The sequence below is a fragment of the Antechinus flavipes genome, chromosome 2 (assembly GCF_016432865.1).
Source record: "Antechinus flavipes isolate AdamAnt ecotype Samford, QLD, Australia chromosome 2, AdamAnt_v2, whole genome shotgun sequence".
In the NCBI taxonomy this organism is placed as follows: Eukaryota; Metazoa; Chordata; class Mammalia; order Dasyuromorphia; family Dasyuridae; genus Antechinus; species Antechinus flavipes.
Genome location: NC_067399.1, coordinates 430,717,914 through 430,742,464, shown reverse-complemented (window position 1 = coordinate 430,742,464; position 24,551 = coordinate 430,717,914). Strand labels below are relative to the sequence as shown.

Below are 24,551 nucleotides of genomic sequence, written 5' to 3'. Positions count from 1 at the left end.
CAAGAAATATAGAATGAAGCAAACATGACCAGATAGTAATTCACTGTTTATTTGAAAAAGACTTGGGGTTTTAATGAACAGTATTCTCAATGTCCACAAATATTGTGACCCACCAACCTGCAAAAATTAATATGGTCGGTCTTAAGCTGCATTCATAGAAGCAGAATAACCAATTAATTAAAAATTCTGTTATTATCGATTAATTCCAATAATTACATATCATAATCATATTCATTAAAACAATCAATAGAATAAGATTATTCAAAATAAGGGAAATGCAGCCCAATTATCTACCCTATGCCCTGGTTTGGGTCACATCTGTCAGATTATATTGGCACATTTTAGGAAACATTTTGACAGACTAAAGAACAGCTAAAACACAACTGGGATTGTGTTGCATATGTGAAACAAAGTAAAGAATTCGTTTAAGAAAACAAGGGATGCTTTTCTGTCTCGCTGAGAATTGGGAGACTTTTGCTCTAAACCTGAGACTGGTGCTGGCTAGCATGATGATGGTAATTATCTACCCCCATTACTTTTGTACTCTGAGTCTTAATTTCTAAACTGGTCAAATGAAGAATTCGAGCTTGATAATCTTAAAGATCTCCAGCTTTGTCATTCTGAGATCCTTGACAGAATTATAATTTGTTGACATTGTAGAAAATCCACGATAAATGGAACCTCAGGGGTAACATTAACCCTATAATCTTCTCTCATGATCCAGTCTCCAATGGAGTTTCAGGGATGAGAAAATCACTACATTTTGAAGCTCTCCCTTTAATACTTTTAAATTAAAATTAAGTAAATATCTTTTAAGTACACTCTACTTGCAAGGCACCATACAACAGGTTACAAAGACAAAAATGAAATGTTCCTGCCTTCAGAGAGCTTACAATCTAAGGTTAACAATGTAAACTGACAAGGAAGCAATTATTGGAGAAGGGAGAAAGCCCTAAAAATTAGAGAATCTAGAGAGGATTCCCAGTGGAGATGGCACCTGAACTGCTTCTTAAAGTCAAGAATTCGGAGTTGAGGGGGAAGCCTATTCAGAATGTGTATAAATGTACAGAGATGGAGATGAAACACTAAGTTCAGGAAATGTCTAAGTTGTCCAATTTTGCCGGTTCACAGAGTTTATGGAGAGCTGTCTAAAACAAGATTAGAAAGGTAGACAGGTGCCAGATTGGAGGTTTTTAAAGCTCAGATAGACATTTGGATTTTTCCCAGAGGCAATGGAGATCTACTGAAGGAAAGTGAGAATTGTATCATAGAAAAATTATTTCAAAAGCTGTGTTATAATAGACCAGGGGATGGAGAGAGAACAAGCAGAGAAAAAAATTAGTAGAATATTGTAGTAGTCCTACTGGGAAGTGATGAAAGTCTGAGGTAGGGTGGTGCGATTATCAATGGAAGGAAGGACATGGATATGAGAGATGTTGCAAAGGCAGAGGTCACATGATCTGGCATCTATTTGAATGTAGGAGAAGGAGAGGGAAGTATCAAGGATCGTAAGTTTTGACCCTGTAACATTCTGAAGTGTTTTTTTCATTTTCTCCCATACCCCTGTTGAATCTGTCACTAAACCTGTTGATTTTGCCCTTGCAGCATCTCTCAAATATGTGTTCTCTACTCTGACATTGTCACTACTCAGGTGCAGGCTCTTTTCATTGCGCACCTGGATTTTGCCTTAGCCAATTGCTAGGTCTACCTCCCCAGGTTTCTCCTCACTCCAATCTACCCTCCATTCAACCACCAGGGATTTTCCTAGAGCCCAGGTTTAACTATGTTAACCTGCTCCTTTAATCAATACCCTCCAGTGCTTCCCCATCACTATAAGGATCAAATACATTCAAAATCCTTCACAAACTAGCTCCCTTCGATTTTTCCAGTGTTGGAATTTACTCTTCCGTTTAGTGATACTAACCTTCAGGCTAATTCACAAACAAGACACTGTTCCTTCACCCCAATAGTTGGGGAATCCCACGTCTGGAATTTTCTCCCTTTTTATCTTCTACTGGCTTTTCTGGCTTCCTTTAAATTGCAACTAACTTCCCACTTTCTGCAGGAAGCCTTGCCCAAGCTTTCTTAGTTCTAGTGCCTTCTCTCTTGATTATTTCTTATTTATCCTATATAGACCATGTTCATATATATTTGCTTGGTGTCTCTCCCTTCATTAAACTATGAACTCCTTGAGGGCAGGGACTATTTTTTTGTATCTCCAACACTTAGTAGAGTGCTTGGCACATTGTCAACACTGAACCAGTGCTTATTGATTGAATGACTCACTCATATTCTCAACAGAAAAATGACAAGCTCCTTGAGAACAAAGGGCAGCTAGGTGCCAGCTCTGGAGTCAAGAGGACTTCAGTTCAAATCTGGCCTCAAACTTTTAAATGTGTGACCCTAGGCAAGTCACTTAACTCTGTTTGCCTCATTTCCTCATCTGTAAAATGATGTGGAGAAGGAAATTGCAAACCTCTCTAGAATCTTTACCAAGAAAACCCCAAATGAGGCCATAGAGAGTCAGGTATGATTGAAATAACTCAACAATATACCCTGCAAACAGAAGCTGTCTTTTGCTTTTATTTATACCCTTATTACTTAGCAAGGTCCCTGGTCTATGTAATACAAACTTAATAAGTGCTTGTGGACTGATTAATTGACATACTAGTACCTCAGTAGAAAAAAAGTATTTAAGAAATATAAGTTTAGGAGGAAGTGAGTTCCATTTTGAACTTGCTAAGATTAAACTATTTTTAGTCCTTAATACAATACCTGGAACATTGATCACCTACAATTATTATTGTTATTTTGTTTAAACTATGGTATAAATGATAAATAGACAGTTGGAGGAAATACAAGACTGGCATTTAGGAGCTAGTTGCTTTGGGAATGGGATTTCTATATTATTGTGCCCAGCCTTTGGAAATGAATATGCTCATTGGTTATGTGTCTGACTGCTTCCTCTTTTTTAGATGTTTTGCTGGACAACTCTATTTTACTATATAATATTCTTTCAGACTTCAAGGGTCCATGATTTCATCTAGCAAACACCCTCTTTTCTGATATAGATTCCAAATCTTTCATTCATTCATTCACTCACTTACTCATTCATTAATCACCTTTATTAACCAGCTACTGTATTAGAAATTGAGGATATGAACACAAAAACAAAACACCCAAAAAAACCCTCAATGAGTTTACGTTTTGTTGGAGTGAGGAAGCAGTACATTCACAGATTCTATAAATATAGGATCTCTGCAAAGCATATCCAGAGTAATATGTTGAGTGGGTATTATCGGTTGAGGTATTCAGAATGGCCTTGTGTAGGGAGTGATGAGCTGAGCTGAGCTTTGAAGGAAGCTAGAATCCCGAAAAGTAGAGATAAGGACAGAGTGCAGATATGAGGGAGAATCTGTACAAAGATGAATGATAGAATGGCTTGTACCATAGCAGAAACTAAATATAGTCTAGTTTGCCTGGAATTTAAAATGCAGGAAGAAGAGTTACTGTGGAGTAAACATCAAATAACAGTAGACTAAATCCAGAGAGTAAGTGATTTTAAATGCCAAACAGAAGGATTTATACTTTTTCCTAGAGGCAGAAGGAAGCCCCTGACACTTCTTGAGAAAGGAAATGACATGTTCTGCTCTGTGTTTTAGAAAGATCAATTTGGTAGCTTTGTGGAAAATGGGTTAGAATGAACAGAGACTGGAGGAAGAGGTTCTAATAAGGAGAACCTAGGAGAATTGCTGTGGAGAAAAAACTAACTCATCATTAATAATTATCTAGTGAGGAGCCTCTCTACACTGAGTTGAGTTGATCCTTGGACAACAGATAGATAATCTACAACCAGAACCTTATTCAAACCCTATCTAACTTGGTGAGACCTGCCGAGGCTGTCCTGGAATAACCTTCGGGAATCTAAAGTCACATTCATGCCTAGCTAAGAAAAACTTTGTCATCATTTTTGCCATAGTAGAAGAATAGCTCAGATTTCTCCAGTACTTAGAATCACAGATGTTTAACTGGAAATGACCTTAGAGAACCTCTGGTTTAGTCCCCTCATTTTACAGGTAATAAAACTGAGGCTGTGAAAGAAATGAGTTTCTCAAGTTCATCTAGAAATAATGAGTGACAATCAGTGTTTGAATTTATCCTCCTGACTCCAAAGCCAAAACTCTTTACGTTATACCAGACTTATAGTTATGAAATATTTCTTGCAAATCATTTTATTTTATCCTCACTGTGACCCTTTGAGACAAGGGCTAGAACTATCCTAACCTTGGTTCCAACTGATGATTTCACTTGCCTAAGACCATCCAGCTAATAAATATTAGACCCAGAACCTGAAACAGGTTATATGATTCTAAAATAAGGGGTCTTTCCTTATACAACTGGCTCTGAGTTATATCCTGATCATCTCCATATCTTTGACTCCCATAGTTTTGGAAAACAACAATTAATAATGACCTTAGGGTACTTTAAGGTTTGAAAAGCACTTGACTTTTTATTTTCACAATCCTGAGAGGTAGGTGCTATTATTATCCCCAATTTTACAGATAAAGAAACTGAGTCAGATAGAGATTAAGTGATTTGCACATCAGGGAATAAGTATCTAAAGCCATATTTGAACCCTAGTCCTCATGATTCCACTTTACGCCTAGGTGCCAAAATCAGTAGAGAAGTGGTACACTAGAGAGAGTCCTAATCCTTCTCAATCAGAGGACATGGGATTAAATTAGATTTTTGCCATCTATTCCTATCTGTCTGAACTTGGGAAAGGTTTATAATTTTGACTTGTGCTTAAATATTAGTTGAATATAGGTGCTATATAAATGCCTTTTCTCTTTTCTCCTCATAATGAGCTGAACACTACAAAAAATGTGATATGAAATGTTCTTATTGTTATAAATGCAGTAATAATCTGGTGGGGAAAAAAGGAGATGGAAACCCAAATGTTTCTTTCAGTGGTATTTCCTTATCTTTCTAGACTGTGCTGGCTGCAAGGAGGAGATCAAACATGGCCAGTCTCTCTTGGCCCTGGAGAAGCAATGGCATGTCAGCTGCTTCAAATGCCAAACCTGTGGGACTGTCCTCACTGGGGAGTATATTAGCAAGTGGGTGTCTGACTCCCCCATCCCAAGTGACCTCCTAGCCCAAGGGGATCTCAAGGTGGATAGGAGGCTGATCTGGGTGAATAGACTGCTCCCTTAGCAGGGAGAGGGATAGAGCTCCCTAAAGCCCTGGTTTGAAATCTTAGCTATGTCACTAACTTGCTGTCAACTTTCACCTCCTGGACTTCAGTTTCCTCCTCAGTAAAATGAAGTCATTGGATTAAATGTTCTCTAAAGACCTTCCAGTTCTAACAGTCAATGTTGTAAGATAGTTTTTAGCTCTGATATTCTATGCTCTAAATTCCCTCCTGGGTCAGACAAGTCTATGTTGTCAAGCGCCTTTTAGCTCTGACCTTCTATAAACTATATTCTAAGACAGGGATCCTAAAATCTTTCTACTCATTTTTCAATCCCTTTTTATTTGAGAAATTTTTACGCAATCTCAGGTATGTAAGTATATAAAATAGATATGCAAACCCAACATTTACTGATAATAAATCATAATTTCATGACGCACAGTTTAAGAAGCTTTGTTCTAAGTTTTCTGACAGCTGAGAGAATTCTCTCCAGGGCCTGATCCAGTCCAGTGCTCAAGCCAAACTCCAGGCTCCATTCAGCTCAGTCACTACAAAGCACCTGACTGAGTTGCCTTGAACTGCTCTTTGCAGTCCTTCTGAATCTAGAGGTGGATCCAGTGACAGGAACAACTAATTCATGGACTATTAGATCTGAGGGATTATCTGAGTTGATCTAGTATAACTCTTTCATTTTATAAAGAAGGAAACTGAAACCCAGAGAAGGGGAAAGGGAGATCCAGAGTGTTGGAGAAAGATGGTACTAGAGTTGTCTCTAGCCCAGATCTCCTGATTTCCTGCTTCAGAGTCCTTTTCATTATTCTAGTCTCCCTATTAAACCATCCTTATATTCTATAATATTAGCCAGAACCATATTAAAAAGAATTTAACATCAGTGCCCATTTTGAAATAATCTTTTAAAATCCAGCAGTTTAAAGTCCTGTTAAGTTAAATCCTATTCTTCTTGACCTCTCATGACAATTTACCTCCAAATAAGAAACTAGGCAACCAAGAAAATCAAGAAATTGACATTTGATGAGTTGTAGTACAAGGAAACTATTTTCTCCCCACTGGATCTCCTTGGACCTTCACTGTCTAGTGTCTCTGCCTTCCTCTCCTCCAGTTGATGTTATTTAACAAGAAACCTCTGGGGTAACTACTAAGTCACCTGAAGTGCTCTGAGAAATTAGGACAAAGTCTGGAAGCAGAAGAAATCTTGAAGTCAGGAAGAAATAAAGGATCAAATAATATGAATGGATTTGGAAATTATAAGGAGAAAAGAAATATCTCTCTCTCTTCAGTCCTTGTTTTGGGGGCTTTCAACTAGTTGCTTCTCCAAAAAAAAAAAATTAAAAGATTTCCTGGTTAATTGAGAATTGTATAGGCAATGAAAAGCTGACAAAGGAATAGGTGGACATCTGAAATCCATTGGGGCACAGGGAGGACTGAAATTGAAAGGAAAACCAAACCTATTACTTCTTATATGTTGAGATTTTTTTCCTCATCCTCTCTTCTCTCATGAATTTTTCCAACAGGGATGGAGTACCATACTGTGAGACTGATTATCATTCCCAGTTTGGTATTAAGTGTGAGACGTGTGACCGGTATATCAGTGGCAGAGTTTTAGAGGTAAGTTGACACAGGAAACAATTCACTTTTTATACCCCCTCTACTCCTGCTGAAATGGAATGGATCCCAAAGACTGGGACTCGGTCCCTAGACTCCAATGACTATTTATCACATTGTCCAGAATAAAAGAAGGAATTCCTCTGAGAACAGATTCATCAGGAAGCCTATATAGGCAGAGCCTGCTCTGAAGAAGGATTCATTTTGTATACTTATAATCATAGACTCTCAGAACTAGAAGACACCTTAGATTATCTAGTCCTAACTCTCACTTGTATAGGGATCATTTCTGTAGCAGGATACCTAATTTTTGAACCTCATTCCATTGAGCAGTCATAGAATTATTGCTAAGGGTCCATAAAATCATTTGTGCACCAGATGTCATTTTGGTATTAAAAATTTTCTCAATCAGTGAATTCTAATGACATAATTACTGTCCAATGGGGAAGGGGTTCATGATAATTTCTATAATTTCATAAGGATTCACATATTTAGCATAGTGCCTGACACATAGCATGAGATTAAAAAATGCTTGTTGTCTTGTTATTTTATACTTGAAAATTTCTGGGAAACATTGTCCAAAAGATTCTCCCAGCATTGTTTAGTCATGGAATTCCAGACTCCCAGATCTAAAAGGTATTCTAAGTATATCTCATCTTAGCTGAACCTGAACAGAAATAACTTTTTGTTCACCCAATTAGCTTATACTTGAGTACCTCAAGTGATGGAGAACTTACTCATTGAGGTAGTCCTTTCTATTTGGACAGCTTCATCCATTAGTAAGTTCTGTCTTACAGCCACACTATGTGTCATGGTTATTTTCACCTGTTAATTTTAGTTATGCCCAAGGCACAGAAAAACAAGCCAAATCCCTCTTCCATCTGATAGCCTTTTAAATCTTTGAAAACTAAGATCATATATTTTCTTTTCCAACGTGAACAGCCCCATTCCTATTATGGCTTCTCACATGGCATGACTCCTTTCCCACTCTGGAGTGGTCACCCTCTTTTCTGTGTATAATGTAGTTATTTAGTCAGCCAGTAAGCCCCCATTAAATGAGTGAATTAAATGAGTTCTAGAGAAGAACCCTCAAAAACATGTTATATGAGGATGGTTGAATGTAATGTGGACTGTGTAAAAGAGATGGGACTTAGGAGAAAAAAAATGAGAAGTGGTCACCTGTATCCTAGGAGAATTATCATGTAGAAAAGGTATTAACTTGTTCTGCTTGGTCTCAGAAGGCAAAACTAGAAATAATAGAAGCTACAGAGGGGCAGACATGAATACAATATGAGAGAAAATAGTAGAATTACAGGACTGTCTGAGAGAGGAATGGGCTCTCAAGATAGAGTTATATATATCTTAAGGTTTTCACTTAGATGTAAGATGTCTACCTGTTTGAAGGGAGGATATAGGGAATATCTCTGATCATAAAATTACAGGCCCAAAGTTTTAAAATTGAAAGGGGCTTTCAAAATCATTGAGTGACTAGATTCCAATCCAACCCCTTCATTTTACAGATGAGGTAAATGGAAACTCAGATGTTGATTTGCTTAAGGTCACAAAGGTAACAAATAGAGTTAGAATTAACTAAGGTTTAGGTATGAGTGCTGAGGGGGCTTCCAGCTCCAAAATTTTATAATCAGGACTTTCTTGGCAGCAGGGAAGATATATTATAGTACTCTTGAGATCAGATACTTTCAATCCCCTTGTTTTGCATCAGAAAAAATGATTCAGAGAGCATAAAGGGATCTGCATAAGGTTACATGTTACTAGTAAAAAACAGAATTTGAACCCAAGTTCTTTGACTCCAAATATTTCTTGAAATCTTCCTCCCTCTCCGTAGATCGTCATGGTCATCCTGTTCTGCCTATCTCCCAATGAGTCAAGCCCACAATTACCCTGCCTAGCTCTATCTACCACCAGCTAGCTCCCAGCCCTGTCTAAGAGTAGATTCAAAGGCAAGTTGATGTTCCTTCTCCCAAATGTGAATGCAGTAATATTTGAGCATTAAAGATAAAATATGGGTTTTTTTAGGTACTGATATAATATACTTATTTCAAAATGGGCTTCTCTAAGCACTTGACCCTTCCCCATTTTCCCACTGGTCCATTACCATGGCAACAACTCCACTGCATCTTCCTTTTAGGTTTCTCTGCAGCAGCACTGGTCATAGTTAGCTGTTATTTGCAGCATTCCATTTACCAAATCTTTTGCAAGTCTCACTGCTTTCTAGGCTTTCATACATCCTTGGAGGCATAGTAGATTGGTGCTGGATTTATAATTAGGAAGAAGGGAGTTCAAGTTTGCCTTGAGACACTATTTACTAGTGGTGGAACTTTAGACAAGTCATGCCAACCCCTCTCAAACTCGTTTTCCTAATCTCTAAAATGGTATGATAACAACACTTTCCTCAAAAAATTATTGTTGAGAATCAAATGAGACAGTTTCTGAAAAGTGCTTCGGAAATTTTAAAATGCACATAAATAATAGCTATTATTATTATACTAATTTATATAATACTACTATTATGATGTTTTAATGTTAATTATTAAAATTACTATAATAGTAATTTCTACTATAGCCTATGACTTCTAATGTAATTGAAGGAGCACTCACCTAGAAATCAGGAAGGTCAGGTTCAAGTCCTGACTGTTAGTTCCTCACTATCAGACATTAGACAAGTCTGTTCTTATGATCTTCAGTTTCCTATTCTATAGAATATGACTTCCAGGCCTCCACATCAGATATTGGTCATATACTTAAACTCTTTAATTTCTCTTAAACTCTCTAATTAAGCTCTCAATTTATATCCCTTTTTAAATGAAGATATTTCTTTAGTGATCCCTAAGCTCCCTTCTTGCAGGTCCTGAATTCTAAGTTATATAGTTCAAGACCATTCTTCAGTCCCACCATCCCAGGATGTATAACATTCAATTTATTTTTGTACCAGGAAAGTTCTTCTATTCTCATACAATACAGATTCCTTCCTTCCCTTATTCCTCTGTACATACAATCCCAAGCTGTTTCTCAATGTTCCTCAAGGTTAGCCTTCTCTCTGATTTCTCTTTGTCTTCTAATTGGTCCTCCTGCCTCAAGCCTCTCCCTACGCCAATCCATCCTCAAGTCAACTGTTAAAGTAATTTTCCTAAAGTACTAGTCTGACCATGTTGTACCTACCCCCAATTTTAAAACCTCTAGTAGCTTCCTGTTACTTCCAGCTCCAAATAGTAAGTTCTCCATTTGGCATATGAAGCTCTTTACAACCTGGCCCCTTTCTATCTTTCCAGTCATCTTTTCTTTAAACCTCTCTGTACTCAATAAGCTAGCTCTTCCCTTCTTACTATGCCCTGTAACACCTTATTCCACTTTCCACTTCTATCTTCTTGCACTGGCTGTGTCCCCATGTCTGGAATATTCTCCTTCTTTACTTCTAACTCTTAGGATCCCTGGCTTCCTTCAAGAATCAGCTCGAATTTTATCTTCCACAGGAGACCTTTGCCCATCCCCTCGGCTGCTAGAGGCTTCCCTTTTAAGATTATCTGTTCTATATATATTCCGGTTTTATCTTGTATGTACCTATTTATTTATAAGTTTTCTCTCTCATTAGAAAGTAAGGTCCTTGAGTATAGGATTTAGTTTTGCCTTTCTCTGTACCCTCAGCACTTAGCACAATTACTTATTTAGTGAGTGCTTAATAAACATTTGTTGCTGACTGGCTGGGCAGCACTTATGTTGGTACCACAAAATGAGAAACAACCATCCTGATTTACTATGGAAAGACTAATGGACTGGAATCCAGTGGACTGAATGTAAGTCCTGGCTTAAATTCCTGAATGACCTCAGCTGAAGGTCACTTATCTGAAATTCAGTTTCACCACTTGTGAAATAGGAAATTTCTCACTAGTACTACCTCATAAGGTTATAAGGATAGCACTATGTGAATTTGAACTGCTATCGACAATATAGCAAGCACTTCGTAAGCATAAAAAGCTATATAAATGTGAGTTATTACTATCTAGCTAGGGAGATAACTAACACACATAAAGGAGAAAACAATAAATCAAAATGAGCATGCATTTTTAATGTCAACATCAATAATTAATTATAATAATGATAACAATGGAGAAATAGCTTGGCAGGGTCAAAATAACCTGGGTTCAAGCCTTTCCTCTGATGCATACTGACCCTGTGATTCTTAGGCAAATCAATTAATTTCTCACTAGCCCAGACTATTCTCTTTTTTCCACCTAAAATTATAATTCTCTTTTAATTCTCTAAAGTCATAAGTTTTCTCTTCATTGATAAATGCAATTTCTTTAGTAGGGAGCTCTTTACACTGATAGAACTTTAGACTCAGACAAAATAATCATCATAATAAACAGTAATCTTGGGCTACATAAAAAGGTGTGTAATATCCAGAATAAGGAAGCAATGGTCTTACTATCCTTTGACCTCAACACATCAGATTTGCAACATCTTAGTTAATTCTGGGCATCACATTTGAGGAAGAACATTAATGTGTTGAAACATGTTTAGAACATAGCATAGAAGATGTTTGAAGGTTCAAGAACACAATGTAAATTAATCAGTTGGAAGAAATAGAAATTTAATATAAATAATACTTGGGGGAGGAAGATATAATCACTACATATAGTGGAGAAGAAGGATTAGACTTGTTCTACTTGACCAGAGGGCACAGAACTAAGTACAGAAAACTGAGTATAGCTAACTAGCTAGTTAGACAGATATAAACATCTGTCTAGAGATGTACATTTGTTTTTATTTTATATATAAGTAAATAGATATCACCCAGATATAAATACCTATTAGATTTATAGATAGATATCTATATCCACATCATTTATATTTATGTCTGTATCTCTTATATATGTCTCTGTTTCTATCTCTGTTTCTTTTGATATCCATATAAATGTAGTCTTTTTCTTTATCTCTCTCTCTACCTCTCTTTCTAAAATCTCTACCCCTATCTCTTTACTATGTTTATCTTTTCTAGATCTTTACTTCTATCTTTACTATCTTTATCTTTATTACATCATTACTTTTGTCTCTATCTCTACCACTATTTCTATCATTTCTATCTCTATTACTCTCTCTATCCTATCTTTATCTCTTTCTGAAACAACTTCCTAATTTTCAAGTCTGTCAAATTAATGGGATGGCTTCTAATGTCTTCTAACTTTCAGATACTATTATTCTAATTAGGGAATCAAAAGAAATGTACACATACACTGAGAATAAAGAGCACTTTCTAAATTACTTTATCAAACTCATACTTATTTGACGAAAAGGAAACACTTCAGTTCTGGGAAGGTGCCCAATAGAAGAATGGAGAGTCAATAAAGTGATATCAACTATGACAGGCTGCCTGTTTGATCTGAGTTGTGAACTAAGTTTTAAGATTGTAGTATCACAGGTTCAGAAAATTGGAGAATAGAACTGAAAGGGACTTTAGAAGCTATCTTGTCAAATCTCCTTATTTTATAGTTAACTGAGTCCCAGAGAAATTAACTGACATATCATCTATCAATCCATCATTCTCTCTCTCTCTCTCTCTCTCTCTCTTCTCTCTCTCTTCTCTTCTCTCTCTCTCTCTCTCTTCTCTCTTTCTTCTCTTCTCTCTCTCTCTCTCTCTTTCTCTCTCTCTCTCTTTCTCTCTCTCTCTCTTTCTCTCTCTGTCTCTCTCTCTCTGTCTCTCACCTCTGTTCCCCAAGAGAGGGTACTGAATGCCTGCCCATACTTTCAAGGTTCATTAACTCACATTTGGTACACTGAATCTGAGGTAGCTTCTATAAACTTCTATAAACTATAAAATTCTATTCTGAATAGAAGAATGGTGGGATGAAATAGTATTTGATGATTCAGAAAGTAGGATATATTCTGAACTAGGGCAGAGGTTAATTTTAGACCAAGATTCAGGATGTTGACGGCCTCGGCAAACAAGAGACATTAAAAAGATTTAGCAAAATCATATGCAAGCTCCAAGCATGTCATTGATTTGATGTGATCAGAAAGGTAAATGTGATCTAAGGCAACATTAATCAATAGATAATGAATAAGAAGGATGATAGTTCTATTTCCCTTTACTCTGGTCAGACCACATTAGGAGTATTTTGTTCCATTCTGGACAGTACATTTTGAAAAGGACATTAATAAATGAAATATTTCCAGAAGAGAACAACCAGTTGGTGAAGAGAATTTTAATGCATTGACTTGGGATCCTGGGGCATAATAGGAAGCGTGGATAATTAGAGTCAGAAGAGAACTAGGTTTGAATCCTGGAACTGATACTAACCCTGTGTCAATGGGCATTTTATTCTCTGAACTGCAATTTTTTCATCTGTCAAATGGGAACAATAATAAAACCTGTTGGACCTTTCTCACATGGTTGCTATGTGGTTCAAATGGTAAAATATATAGTAAACCTTAACATTGTTCTGATGTTTAACTTACATCTGACTTTTTGTGACTCCATTTGGGATTTTCTTGACAAAACTACAGGAGTGGTTTGCCATTTCCTTCTCCGGCACATTTTTAGAGATGAGGAAACGGAGACAAACAGGATTATATGATCTGTCCAGGGTCACACAATGTTCAAGGTTGAATTTGAACTTCCTGATTCCAGTCCTAAAATTCTATCCACTGAATCATCTACTTGCCCCTTATGAATATTAAAACTTTATAAAATTGTAAGGTCTCAAAATTACTGAAAATATTCAAGCAGAGACTAATAGATTACCTGTCAGGGATATTGTAAAATTATCCATCAGACTGCCAATTGAATTAGATAACCATTAAGATCACTTTGAAATCTCAGGTCCTATACCTCATGGCTATAGAACAAATTACATATACTCTATTATTTTATCCCAAAGAATGTTTAAACTGGAAGAGAACATAGAGATTATTCAGTCTGATCCCTTAACTTCATCAACAGAAATAATGCCAAAGAAGTCAGGTAATTTGTCCAAGATAATACATTCAGCAAGAAGCTGAGCTGCTGGGACTTGCCAGATCTTTCACTATTCTAAATATTCCCATATTCTTTCTACTACACCATACTGCTTCCATCTAGATAGGAGAGATTATCTATGAAGTTAAGAAATCATTGAGTATCTCCAATTTTCCCAACCCCATTTTAAAGATGAAGAACCTGAAGCCCTGAAATCCCTCTGAAATCCCTTTCATAAGATCTTATGAAAGGAAGCGAATAACTTTACTGAATAAAGTTCCAAGTGTTTTTATTTATAACTGACCTAGCTAGTTTTTAAACTATATGTATATATATATGTGTGTGTGTGTGTGTGTGTGTGTGTGTGTGTGTGTTTGGTTAGACAATTGGGATTAAATGACTTTCCCAGGGTCACATATTAGTAAGTGTTAAGTGACTGAAGTTACATTTGAACTCAAGTCCTGACATCATTGCTGATGCTCTTTCCACTACACCACCTAGCTGCCCCTCTGGTGCTAGTTCTCACAACTTCTTACTCATGTTCACTTTCACAATGTTCTGGAATCTTTTTCTTCTCTCTCTCTATTCCATGACTTTTAACTCTTCCTAAAGCCCTCCTTTTCTTCCCCTAGTGGCAACCTAAAGGGTCTTAATTGTTGCTACCAGTTCATTGTACCAATTATTATAGTCCTTCCTCCTTTTCCCTGTTATGATCTCACTAAAAAGATCTCTGGCAAAGACCCTATTCTGAATCTCTTAAAATGGGTCTTCATTGACTTAACCCTACCTATTGGTCTCTATATGGACCCATCTTTCTGATTTCTTATTGAACTTGATTTCCTAAAACATTCCTTCTTATTTCCTGATGCATAGGATTCCCTCTTTAAATATCAGTTGCCCTAAAAGCATTACAGTCTTTTCTTCCTCCAGGGACCCTTTTATTTGGGAAAGAGGAGGAGAAACTTAGAGGTGAAGGGGATAACATTCAGAAAGGAACCAATCTTCCATTTTGTTATAAGCTGCTACCACCCTAGAACCTGTAATTGGGATGATGTGAAGACACAACGTGGGAACAAGCTACCAATTAGACCAATTATTTCTGTCAGGGGGCTGGAATATCAAGCCTGCAGGGTCTCTGTTTAAGAAAACAGCTTGCCACCTCTAAGTATTGGGCTCAGTGGAGCTTCCTCGATGAGGAGTAGGATTTCTCAGTGATGGGGGTCACAGAATCCTAGGAACAACTACTGCCTTAAAAAAAATCCAGAACCTTTGAGATCCAATTTCAAAACAAAGGGAGTTGCTTAGGCGGGGGAAAAATGACTCACTTGGGACATGATCCCTTCTTTCAAATATCTAAAAGGCTTTCATGGGGAAATAGACTTGTTCCTTTTAAACCCAGAGGGCAGACCTGGAACCAATGAATGGATGCTCTGAAGAGGCAAAAATTTGACTTCATACAAAGAAGAAATTATTAACAATTAGAGTTGCCCCAAAGTGGAATAAGCTGGCTTGGATAGAAGTGGATTTCCCCTCCTTGGAGATCTTAAGGTGGAGTACTTATTTAGGGTGATTGTAGGAGATTCCCAATTAGGAATGAGTTGTTCTAGAGACCCCTGAAATCTTCTTTAATTCTGAGAATCTCTGAATCTACATTCTCCTCATTTTATAATAACCCATATTATCCTTTTGGAAGGCTCTGCATTTTTAATAAGCTTTTTAAAACTCAGCAAAATAAAACATTTTGGCATCTGGCTCGTGTAGCTCCACAAGTTAAGATAGCCCCAAATGCCTGCTCAAAATGAACTTCTAATTGACCAGCACTATTTATTCCCTCTGAAACATATACTGTATTCAATAAAAAGGCCAAAGGGATGAAGAAAAACAACAAAAAGCATCTGTCATTAGTTTTCATTTTATATAACTAAATACTCCTCCATGAAATGACTAAGTAATGTGCACTGTGATGTGCAGGCAACCTGAGTTCTTGAAGGTAATGTTCAAAAAACTAAAGCACCAAAAGATCCTATTAGGCTTTACTCAGTAAGGTATTTTGGGTCTGTGGACCAGTAAGATTAAGGAAAGGGAATTAAGTATTTATTAATCACTTATTATGTGCCAGGAACTGAGTTAAGTGATTTATAAAATCTTATCTCAATTGAGCTTCACAACATAAGGTAGGTACTATTATTATCCCCATTGCTAGGTTAACTTGCCCAGGGTCACGTAGGTTGTAAGCATCTGAGATAGGATTTGATTTCAGTTCTTCCTGAGTTCAGATATGTCTTCATACTCTGAACTAGCTGTGTGATGCACTTAACCCTGTTTGCCTATTTCCTCATCTACAAAATGAGCTAAGAAGGAAATGGCAACCACGCCAGTATTTTTGCCAAGAAAACCCCAAACATGGTCATGAAGAATCAGATATTAGATACAACAAAAACCACTGAACAACAACAAATACTATGTACCAAGCATTGTGTTAAATGATTTACAGATCTAACTTCTGAGAGGTAGGTACTATGATTAGCTCCATTTTACAGTATTAAAAAAATGAGGATAACTTGTCTAGGGTCACACAGCTTGTAAGCATCTGATGCAGGCAGGATTTGAATTCAGCTATTCCTTTCTATACACTTCACTACCTGGTTGGCTTTAAAATATTTATTTCAAAAAGTATCATCACAAATATAGTCATTCTTACATGTGATGCTTAATCCTTTCCTCCTCCCCACTCCCCACCAGTCTGTGGGGAAGGGAAAGGGATTAAGTTTAAAGTTTAGCTTGGTTCCTGTAGAGAAAAGCTTCTTAAACAACCCCATATGGGGTCACATAACTGAATGTGAGAGTTGCAGAATTATGATTCATTATCAGTAAATGTTTGATTGGTATGCCTATTTTATATACATATCTATAATACCTGAAGTCACGTAAACAAAACAAAAAAAAGGGGGGGGGCACAAATGAAAAAAAAAAATAAGAAGGCTTGCTGTAGAGCACAGTCCCAAGTTTCAAGTCCAAATCGCCCCTTCAAGTTCCAGTTCCAAGCACCCTGGCATCTCCAGACTTCCATGCTGAGCTGGTTAGCTGTAACATCCTGCTTGGAATCTTGGCTCCAGATTCACCATGGATTAGGCTCCCAACTCTGGTGGGGATTACAACCTGCTTGTGAAATTTAGAAGGACAAATGACCCAGAGAGAAACAAATACCTGTAGAGCAAGAGAAACCTCAGTTTAGGGAATAAGAAGGAGAGTAGAGGAAGTCCTTCCCCTGCGGATTCAGTTCATGGTGTCTGATCTATGGGTGAACTGGGTTCTCCACTCTCTGAACTCAGTGGGATGGATAGGCTTTTACCACCTATGGATTGGCCTTTAGGTGGTGACATTTTTGGATACAACAACTCTCAAAGAACTATTTAGAGAAGTAGCATAATATGGAACATAGAGTGCTGCCCTGGAAAGCCTGGCTATTTACTAGCTGGGTGGCCCTGGACCCAATTAAATGGTCTACCTCAATTCCTTTCCCTATAAAGTAGAGTTAATAGCAATTGGAGCACTTAACTTCACAGAGCTACTGTGATGGGGATAGAATGAGATAATGTACACAAAGTATTCTGCAAACCTTAAAGCTATTGATAAATATCATTTACAATGAATGTTATCTACTGTTATGGAGAGGCTAGGGGTGGGTAGTTTCATCCTGATGAAACCAAAGATTTTTTGAAATAATGAAATGATGAATAAAAGTGTAATTCTAGAGCAAACAATTTCTATATCTATTTTTTCCCACAATATTACTTGGTGTGTGTGAATTTGCACTTCCTAAACTCATGTTGAAAAATATGATTTATGCCAGAGATCTGGGGTTCACATTATGCTGTAACAGAACGAAATTCAGATCCAGTCACCCTCCTACTCCCTTTCTCCCTTCACCATCTGATCATTACTTGGCTACCTGGCTTTTTATCAATAAATGCTTATTGATTGCTTCATTGTCAGTTTCTCAACATCAGTTTTATCCAATAGTTTGAAAGAGTGGGTTAAGGATTTGAAATTTGAAGTTTTTCAGTGTCAGATTTGTCTTATCCTGTTGCCCTACAAAAGCCCTTCATGAATCTTCCCTTATAGTTCAGATGATCTCACAGTCCTCCAGATGGACCTTGCCCTATCTCATCTCTATAGTTTTGCCCATGTGGTCTCCTTGAATCTTTATTAGACAAGCCAATTCTCTGTCTCTGCATCTTTTCTGACCTCCTTCTGTAGTCATTATTTTTCCCACTCACTGAGTAAACATGGTGTAGACAGCACATTGGAGACCTGCTTTCAAAGTTCAGCACTGCCACTAATCAACAAAAATACCCTGGTCCTAACTACTTAATTTTTCCCATTGTCTCATTCCTCATCCTTAAAATAAAGATGATAATTCCTGCCCAGCCTACTTCCATTGTTTGTTTCTAAATCTTCAAGATACTATAGACGGTCAGTTGGGAGGAGGTAGGGAAGAGAGTGGGAGTAGGAGATGCAGTGAGAACCTTTATCCCATGGGCCACAGATCCATCAAAAACTTAATCAGGTCCCTGCATAAAGCTGATAATAAAATTCACCTTTATATAGAATTCCTATTTATTACCTTATTTAGTCTTCACAATAGCCCTGTGTTGTGAATATTCAGAGCATGAATGGAATGTTCCACCCATTTTAAGGATGAAAGCAGTGTAGCTTCTTGTACCATCTTGTCCAAGATCATACAGTTCTTTCATGACAAGATTCAAAGCACAGTATCAACTAATTAGTTTTGAGGTTGTTGTGAGCACTAGGGTGTCTGCAGAGAGACAGAGAAAGGTTGAGAGAAATATCTGTTTTTCAAATTAAGAATTAAAAAAATAAGGCTTTGCTCAAAAATATAAATGTATATATATTTTTAAATTATCTGGGGACAGCTACGTGGCTCAGTGGATAGAGCAGCAGCCCTGAAGTCAGGAGGACCTGAGTTCAAATCTGGCCTCAGACACTTAACACTTCCTGGCTGTGTGACCCTGGGCAAGTCACTTAACCCCAAGAGCTTCAGCAAAACAAAAAACAAACAAAAAAACCCTATCTGTTCTGCATTGTGACTAATTAAGGGAATAGGAGACAGCAAGGACTAGAAAAGACAGTCATAGAGGAAGAGTCATTCAGAGTGAAGGAGATATGGCAGTGACAAAGATAACAAAATTAAAAATTAGACAGTCATTTAACCTCTCTAATCCTTAGTGTCCTCATCTGTAAAATAGCCCTCTAAGTTTCAAAGCTTCTTAGTTGCTATGGGATTGCATAAAAATTTCTTGAAATTGCAAAATGTGATCACAAATGAAAAAGTGTTAAGCAGCACATATTATATATGAAGCTTTGTGTCATTATAAAGCTATAGATACACAGAATATATGTGTATATATACTTATAGTATGTAACATATATTATTTACTACATATATAAACTATATAAGTATTTATGCTACAGTAGATCAAAGCTACAAATACATATATACAGGTAAAAGGAATAAACATATTATGTATATACTATATAGTATACATGCATGTATATTACAAATATATATGCATTATGTATATCCTATATGTATAGGATATATATATATGCTACATGTACTAGATATTTGTAGCTTTAACACTGTAGCTTATATATATATATTTGTAGCTTATAAATACAGTATAGATAGAAGGATGAATGAAAAGGAACTTAGTGCTCATCTAGCCCAAGCCCTTCATATGCAGATGAGGAAACTTCAGATTATAGAAGCTAACTTAACTTGTCCAGATCAAATAGGAAGTAAATAGCAGAGGACAATTAGACTTCAAGGATTCAGAATTTCCATGATACAGGTATTTCTTTCATTGATACAAATCACATACAAATCATTTAAGTCTGAGATTTTTAACCCAGAAATTGACAATGAAGCAATCAGATAGATTTTAGGGAAGGGCTATGAAGTTGAATGGAGAAAAAAAAATTACAGCTTTCTTCTTCTACTAACTTCTAATTGAAATATAGTATTTCCTTCAATCATTTAAAAATTTGGTTCTTAGAATTCCAAAGTTTCACCAAACTAACATGAGTATCTGATAAAAAATACAAAAACTTCTGATTTAATGAGGTCCTTAAAAATAGAGACTTTAATAAGTTTTTTTTTAATAACTCACCTACTCACAATTATCTAGTTAAAAACTTTTCTGCATTTGTTGTCTGCTCCATGAATAGCTACAGTCAGCACTACACCTATAAACCTTTCTAGTTGGGTAGGCCTCTTGGAAATAATACTTCATTAGTTATAGCCTCTTAGAACCAAACTTCTCATTTACATCACAACTGAAACATGAGATGAAGGCTTTAATATCTGATATGTAGTTGGAATTTCAGGTTTTAAGTTTCCTATCAAGTTTTGTGATTTTCATTAGAAAAGCATCATCCATATTCTCCATCTGGCTGAACCATCATTATTGTCTTCGTTATTGTTTCATTGTTCATCCACAGTGAAAAGAGCTTTCAGAGTAATATCTCCCTCTGGTGGGATTTTATGATATTGCCATAAAATATTCTTTTAAAATGTGGTTTTAGTTTTGAAACTATTTCTTTTGACATGGAATTTGACAACAATCTACCCGACCTCCTGGGGCTGCTAGGTGAGGCAGTGGTGTGAGTGCCAGACCTGAAGTCAAGAAGGCTCATCTTCCTGAATTCAAATTTGGCCCCAGACACTTACTAATTGTGTGATCCTAGGCAAATAAATGACTTAATACTGTTTGCCTTAGTTTCCTCATTTGTAAAATGAACTGAGGAAGGAAATGGCAAAATTACTTCAGTATCTTTACCTAGAAAACCCTAATGGATTCACAAAACAGTGGAAAAGATACTGAATTAGGTGTTTGGACACCTGGGTTCTAGTCCCAGTTCTAGTACACTAGTTTTGTGGCCTTTGACCAATCACTTGCTTTAAATGTATTTTAGTTCCTTCCTTTGTATAATGAGTGGTTAGCCTAGATGACTGAAGGTCTAATCCAACTTAAGAGTTTGCTAACCACTTTTCTCTGACTCAAGCTCTAATACTCTAACGTGAGAAAGATCAGACTACTCTTCTTCCAGAAGCCTACTGTGTAGAACAACTCTGACTTTGTTGTGGGGTCATCCTGGACAGCTCCTGTTTATTTAAAGATAGGCTTAAGAAGTCTGAGATATTTAGCAGCTTATTATGAAGGTCAGACAAGGGGTTTCCACTAGCTACTCTGCACCACTTTGAAGCCTACTTTTATCTTCCTATATTCATAGGCAGGAGGAAAACATTACCACCCAGCCTGTGCCAGATGTGTCCGCTGCCAGCAGATGTTCACAGAAGGAGAGGAGATGTACCTTACAGGTAAGTACATCTGGCAGGCAGAGGAAGGAAGGGGACACAGTGTGTGTGTGTGTGTGTGTGTGTGTGTGTGTGTGTGTGTGTGTGTCTGTCTGTCTGGATGAATGAAAGAAAAGCATTTATTAAATGCTTACTATCTGCCAATACCTATACCAAGCTCTGAGGATACATATACAATAGTGAGAAAATTCCTGCCTTCAGAGAGCTTATATTCTAAAGGGGAAAATGAGAGAGAGAGAGAGAGAGAGAGAGAGAGAGAGAGAGAGAGAGAGACAGAGAGACAGAGAGGGAGAGAGACAGAGACAGACAGACAGAGAAAGAGAGAGACAGAGAGAGACAGATACAGAGACAGAGAAAGAGAGAGAGAGAGAACGAACTTGTAAGAGACAGACCTAGGCAAAGAACTGAATTCAAACAGTTAATGTATCATGGTATTTTATACAGTGTCTTTACTAAGGAACTCTAGAAATGGGAAACCAACTATAGTCAATTTTCAACAAAACTACATTCTGTGGAAAGATGGATTGATATATGGCTGGACTTAGAGTGATATACAGATAGCTGGATTTATGGTAAGGGAAGGCAATCATAGTCAGGGAAGTCAGGAAGATGAGTAGAAGAATATAATAGTCCATTGATACATTCCTCATCCTCACCCACCCCCACCCCCAACATCCAGAGATAATGGCAGTGTTGATTTAATAAAATTATCAAAGCATGAAATCTAAGGAAGGATGAGCGTCTTGCAGAGCAAATGAGCAGAAAATGCTCTGGAGGAAATGAGGCTGCATGGTCTAAGGTAGTACCAAGTAACTTGGCTCCTCCCAGTGTCTACAAGTCCAGTTTGGAGAATAGAACAGCATCCAGTAGCAGTGAGAGGAATGACTAGCTGATAGACTGAGTCTATCTCCCAGATTTCTTATATTGTCACTGTCCTTGCCTTTGTCTCCAAAATGCAGTCATTTCTCAGCTAGCTGTTGTGATGGCCACCATAATCTCCTGTGGACTTGGGACGAATCTCTCTTATTTCCCATCACATTCTGCCTTGCATGAGATATTCATGCTCATGGCCCCCCCACTATTCTGTGAGATTTCTGAGGGCACAGACTAGATTTTACTCATTTTGTATCTCATCTAGTGCCTAGTACTTGTCTGAGGAGGATCATAATCTGTATCTTCAAATATCTGAAAGACCATCATGGAAAAATAACAATTAGACTTCCTTCTGCTGAAGTTAACGAGCAAGTGGATGATAAGAGCTGTTAGGCTCTGTATGTTAATACAAGAGCAAATTGGACCTCAAAGGGCTAACTGAATCTTAGTGAAGACCCATGACTGTGAACTGGATGGAAAGGTGTACCTTACTAAAAACAAAGACTATAGATAAAATGGAGGTGGGAAGGAGAATAGCATATAGATGCTAACTATATAGCTTATAGTAGATATATAGTAGTAGAGTTTCCTTATCTTAGAATTTCTTATACCACGGAAAAATCCTAGGTCCAGTCCTTTTCTCTATGCTATACTTGCTGGTGTTCATGTTTCATTCCCTAAGAGAATGTAAACTACTTGAGGGTAGGGAGTGTTTAATTGTAATCTCTTTATCTCAGAGTTTTAGTGCTCAGTAGGCCCTTCATTCATACTTTTTGATTGATGGATGGACAATGACTGAAATAACTGGACAACAACAAGAGTTTATTGAATAAAGAAGTGACATAGCCAAATCTGTGTTTAAAGAAAATCATTTTGTCAGTAGTATATAGATATTCGAAGGGCTGTAACACTAATGAAGGATTAGACTTTTTTCCAGCTAGCCCTAAAAGACAGAACTAGAAGCAATGAGCAAATGTTACAAAGAGGTAAATTTAACTTAATAGAAGAAAAAATTCCATAACATCTGTTTATGTGTATGTGGGAGTTAGGGAGGAGGTGGAAGAGGGTAATGAAATAAGGAATCGAGACTGTGATTACATATGCGTGAAGAATTCCTGGTCTAGAGACTCTACCAATACATAGTTTCGGCTCAGCTCTCATTTGAAGCCTTAGAAAGTTATCTCAGGCACCCAGAGGGCCAGAGAGTTATATATTATGGGTCAGAGGCAAGATGTGCCTTTAGCTCTTCCTGATGCCATGGCCAGCGCACTCTCCACTACACCCCATTATCTGTCTTTTAACAATGAAGCCATCCTGAAGTAGGATGGTCTACATTAGGAGAAGGCATCCAGAGAAGGGCTGGATGAGCACTTTGTCACTTGGGTCATAGAAGAGACTCTGTTAGGGGTGGGTCAAAATAGCCAACCATCGAGATTTGTTCAGATTCTGACATTACATCATTCTGTGACAGACAGATTTAGAGTCAACATAAGAATTTTAATGATTAGAGACTCAGAAACTTCAAATCACTGGAATTGTTCAAGGCCTTACCACATTATATTGAACAAATCTTTCTAATAAAACAGAGACCAAGAGGCAAAAGTGTGATAGAACTAGCTCAAACCAGGTAGATGGAACTAATTATTAAATTTTCATTGTGAAATTTAAAAGCTTTTTGTGAGTGCTTTTTTTTTTTTTCCTGGGGAGCTAGTTGGTAAATATTTACTAGCACACCACTAGCTACAGAGGTCTCTATAAAATGAAGGGGTTGAATTGGATAGTCTGTAAAACCTATTTTAGCGCTTTAATTCTGATTCAAGTTCCAATGCTGACAGTAAGTCATTTCCTATGTCCTCAACTTTTTTTTTTCTTTTTCATTTTTTTTGAGGCAATTGGGGTACAGTGACTTGCCTAGGGTCATACAGCTAGTAAGTATTTGAAGCTGGATTTGAACTCAGTTCCTCCTGACACCAGGAATGGTAATATTCACTATGTCATCTAGCTGCCCTCCAACACACACTTTTTTAGACTATACTACATAAGAAATAAGACTGAATAATTTAAGAATCAGAGCCTCTCAGCCTCAGAAGGAATTTCTAAGGTCACATAGACCAAAACCCCAGAACACTTGCTATTGCAACCCAAACAGATAAAACTGTAACTTAGAAATATTTAACAAAATGAAAATACAACAAAATTTAGATAATATTAATTTGTGGTTTTCTAAGTCTTTAGACTTAGAAGTACTAATAACACTAATGCTCTAGACCACCCTTCAACAGCAAGTTTAACAAGTATTCTTTCAGCCTCTACTTGAAAATAGATACTTATCTTGTGAATTCAAATTCAGCCTCAAATGCTTAGGAACTGTGTGACCTTGGGCTATTCACTTAATCTGTTTGTCTCAAATTCCTCATCTGTAAAATTAGCTGGAGAAGGAAATGGCAAATCACTTTAATATGTTTGCAAAGAAAACCCCAAATGGG

The 24,551-nt window shown here is 37.1% G+C and overlaps 1 protein-coding gene across 5 annotated transcripts in view; it reads left to right on the top strand.

The window, feature by feature from the left end:
* Positions 1-24,551, top strand: part of ABLIM3 (actin binding LIM protein family member 3) — a 180,317-nt gene that overhangs the window by 98,245 nt on the left and 57,521 nt on the right. For all 5 annotated transcript variants that reach the window (XM_051978948.1, XM_051978945.1, XM_051978946.1 and 2 more), the window contains exons 5-7: positions 4,994-5,120; positions 6,727-6,820; positions 21,108-21,195. In XM_051978948.1, the coding sequence (XP_051834908.1) occupies positions 4,994-5,120; positions 6,727-6,820; positions 21,108-21,195 (309 nt within the window). The remainder of the gene's footprint in view (positions 1-4,993; positions 5,121-6,726; positions 6,821-21,107; positions 21,196-24,551) is intronic.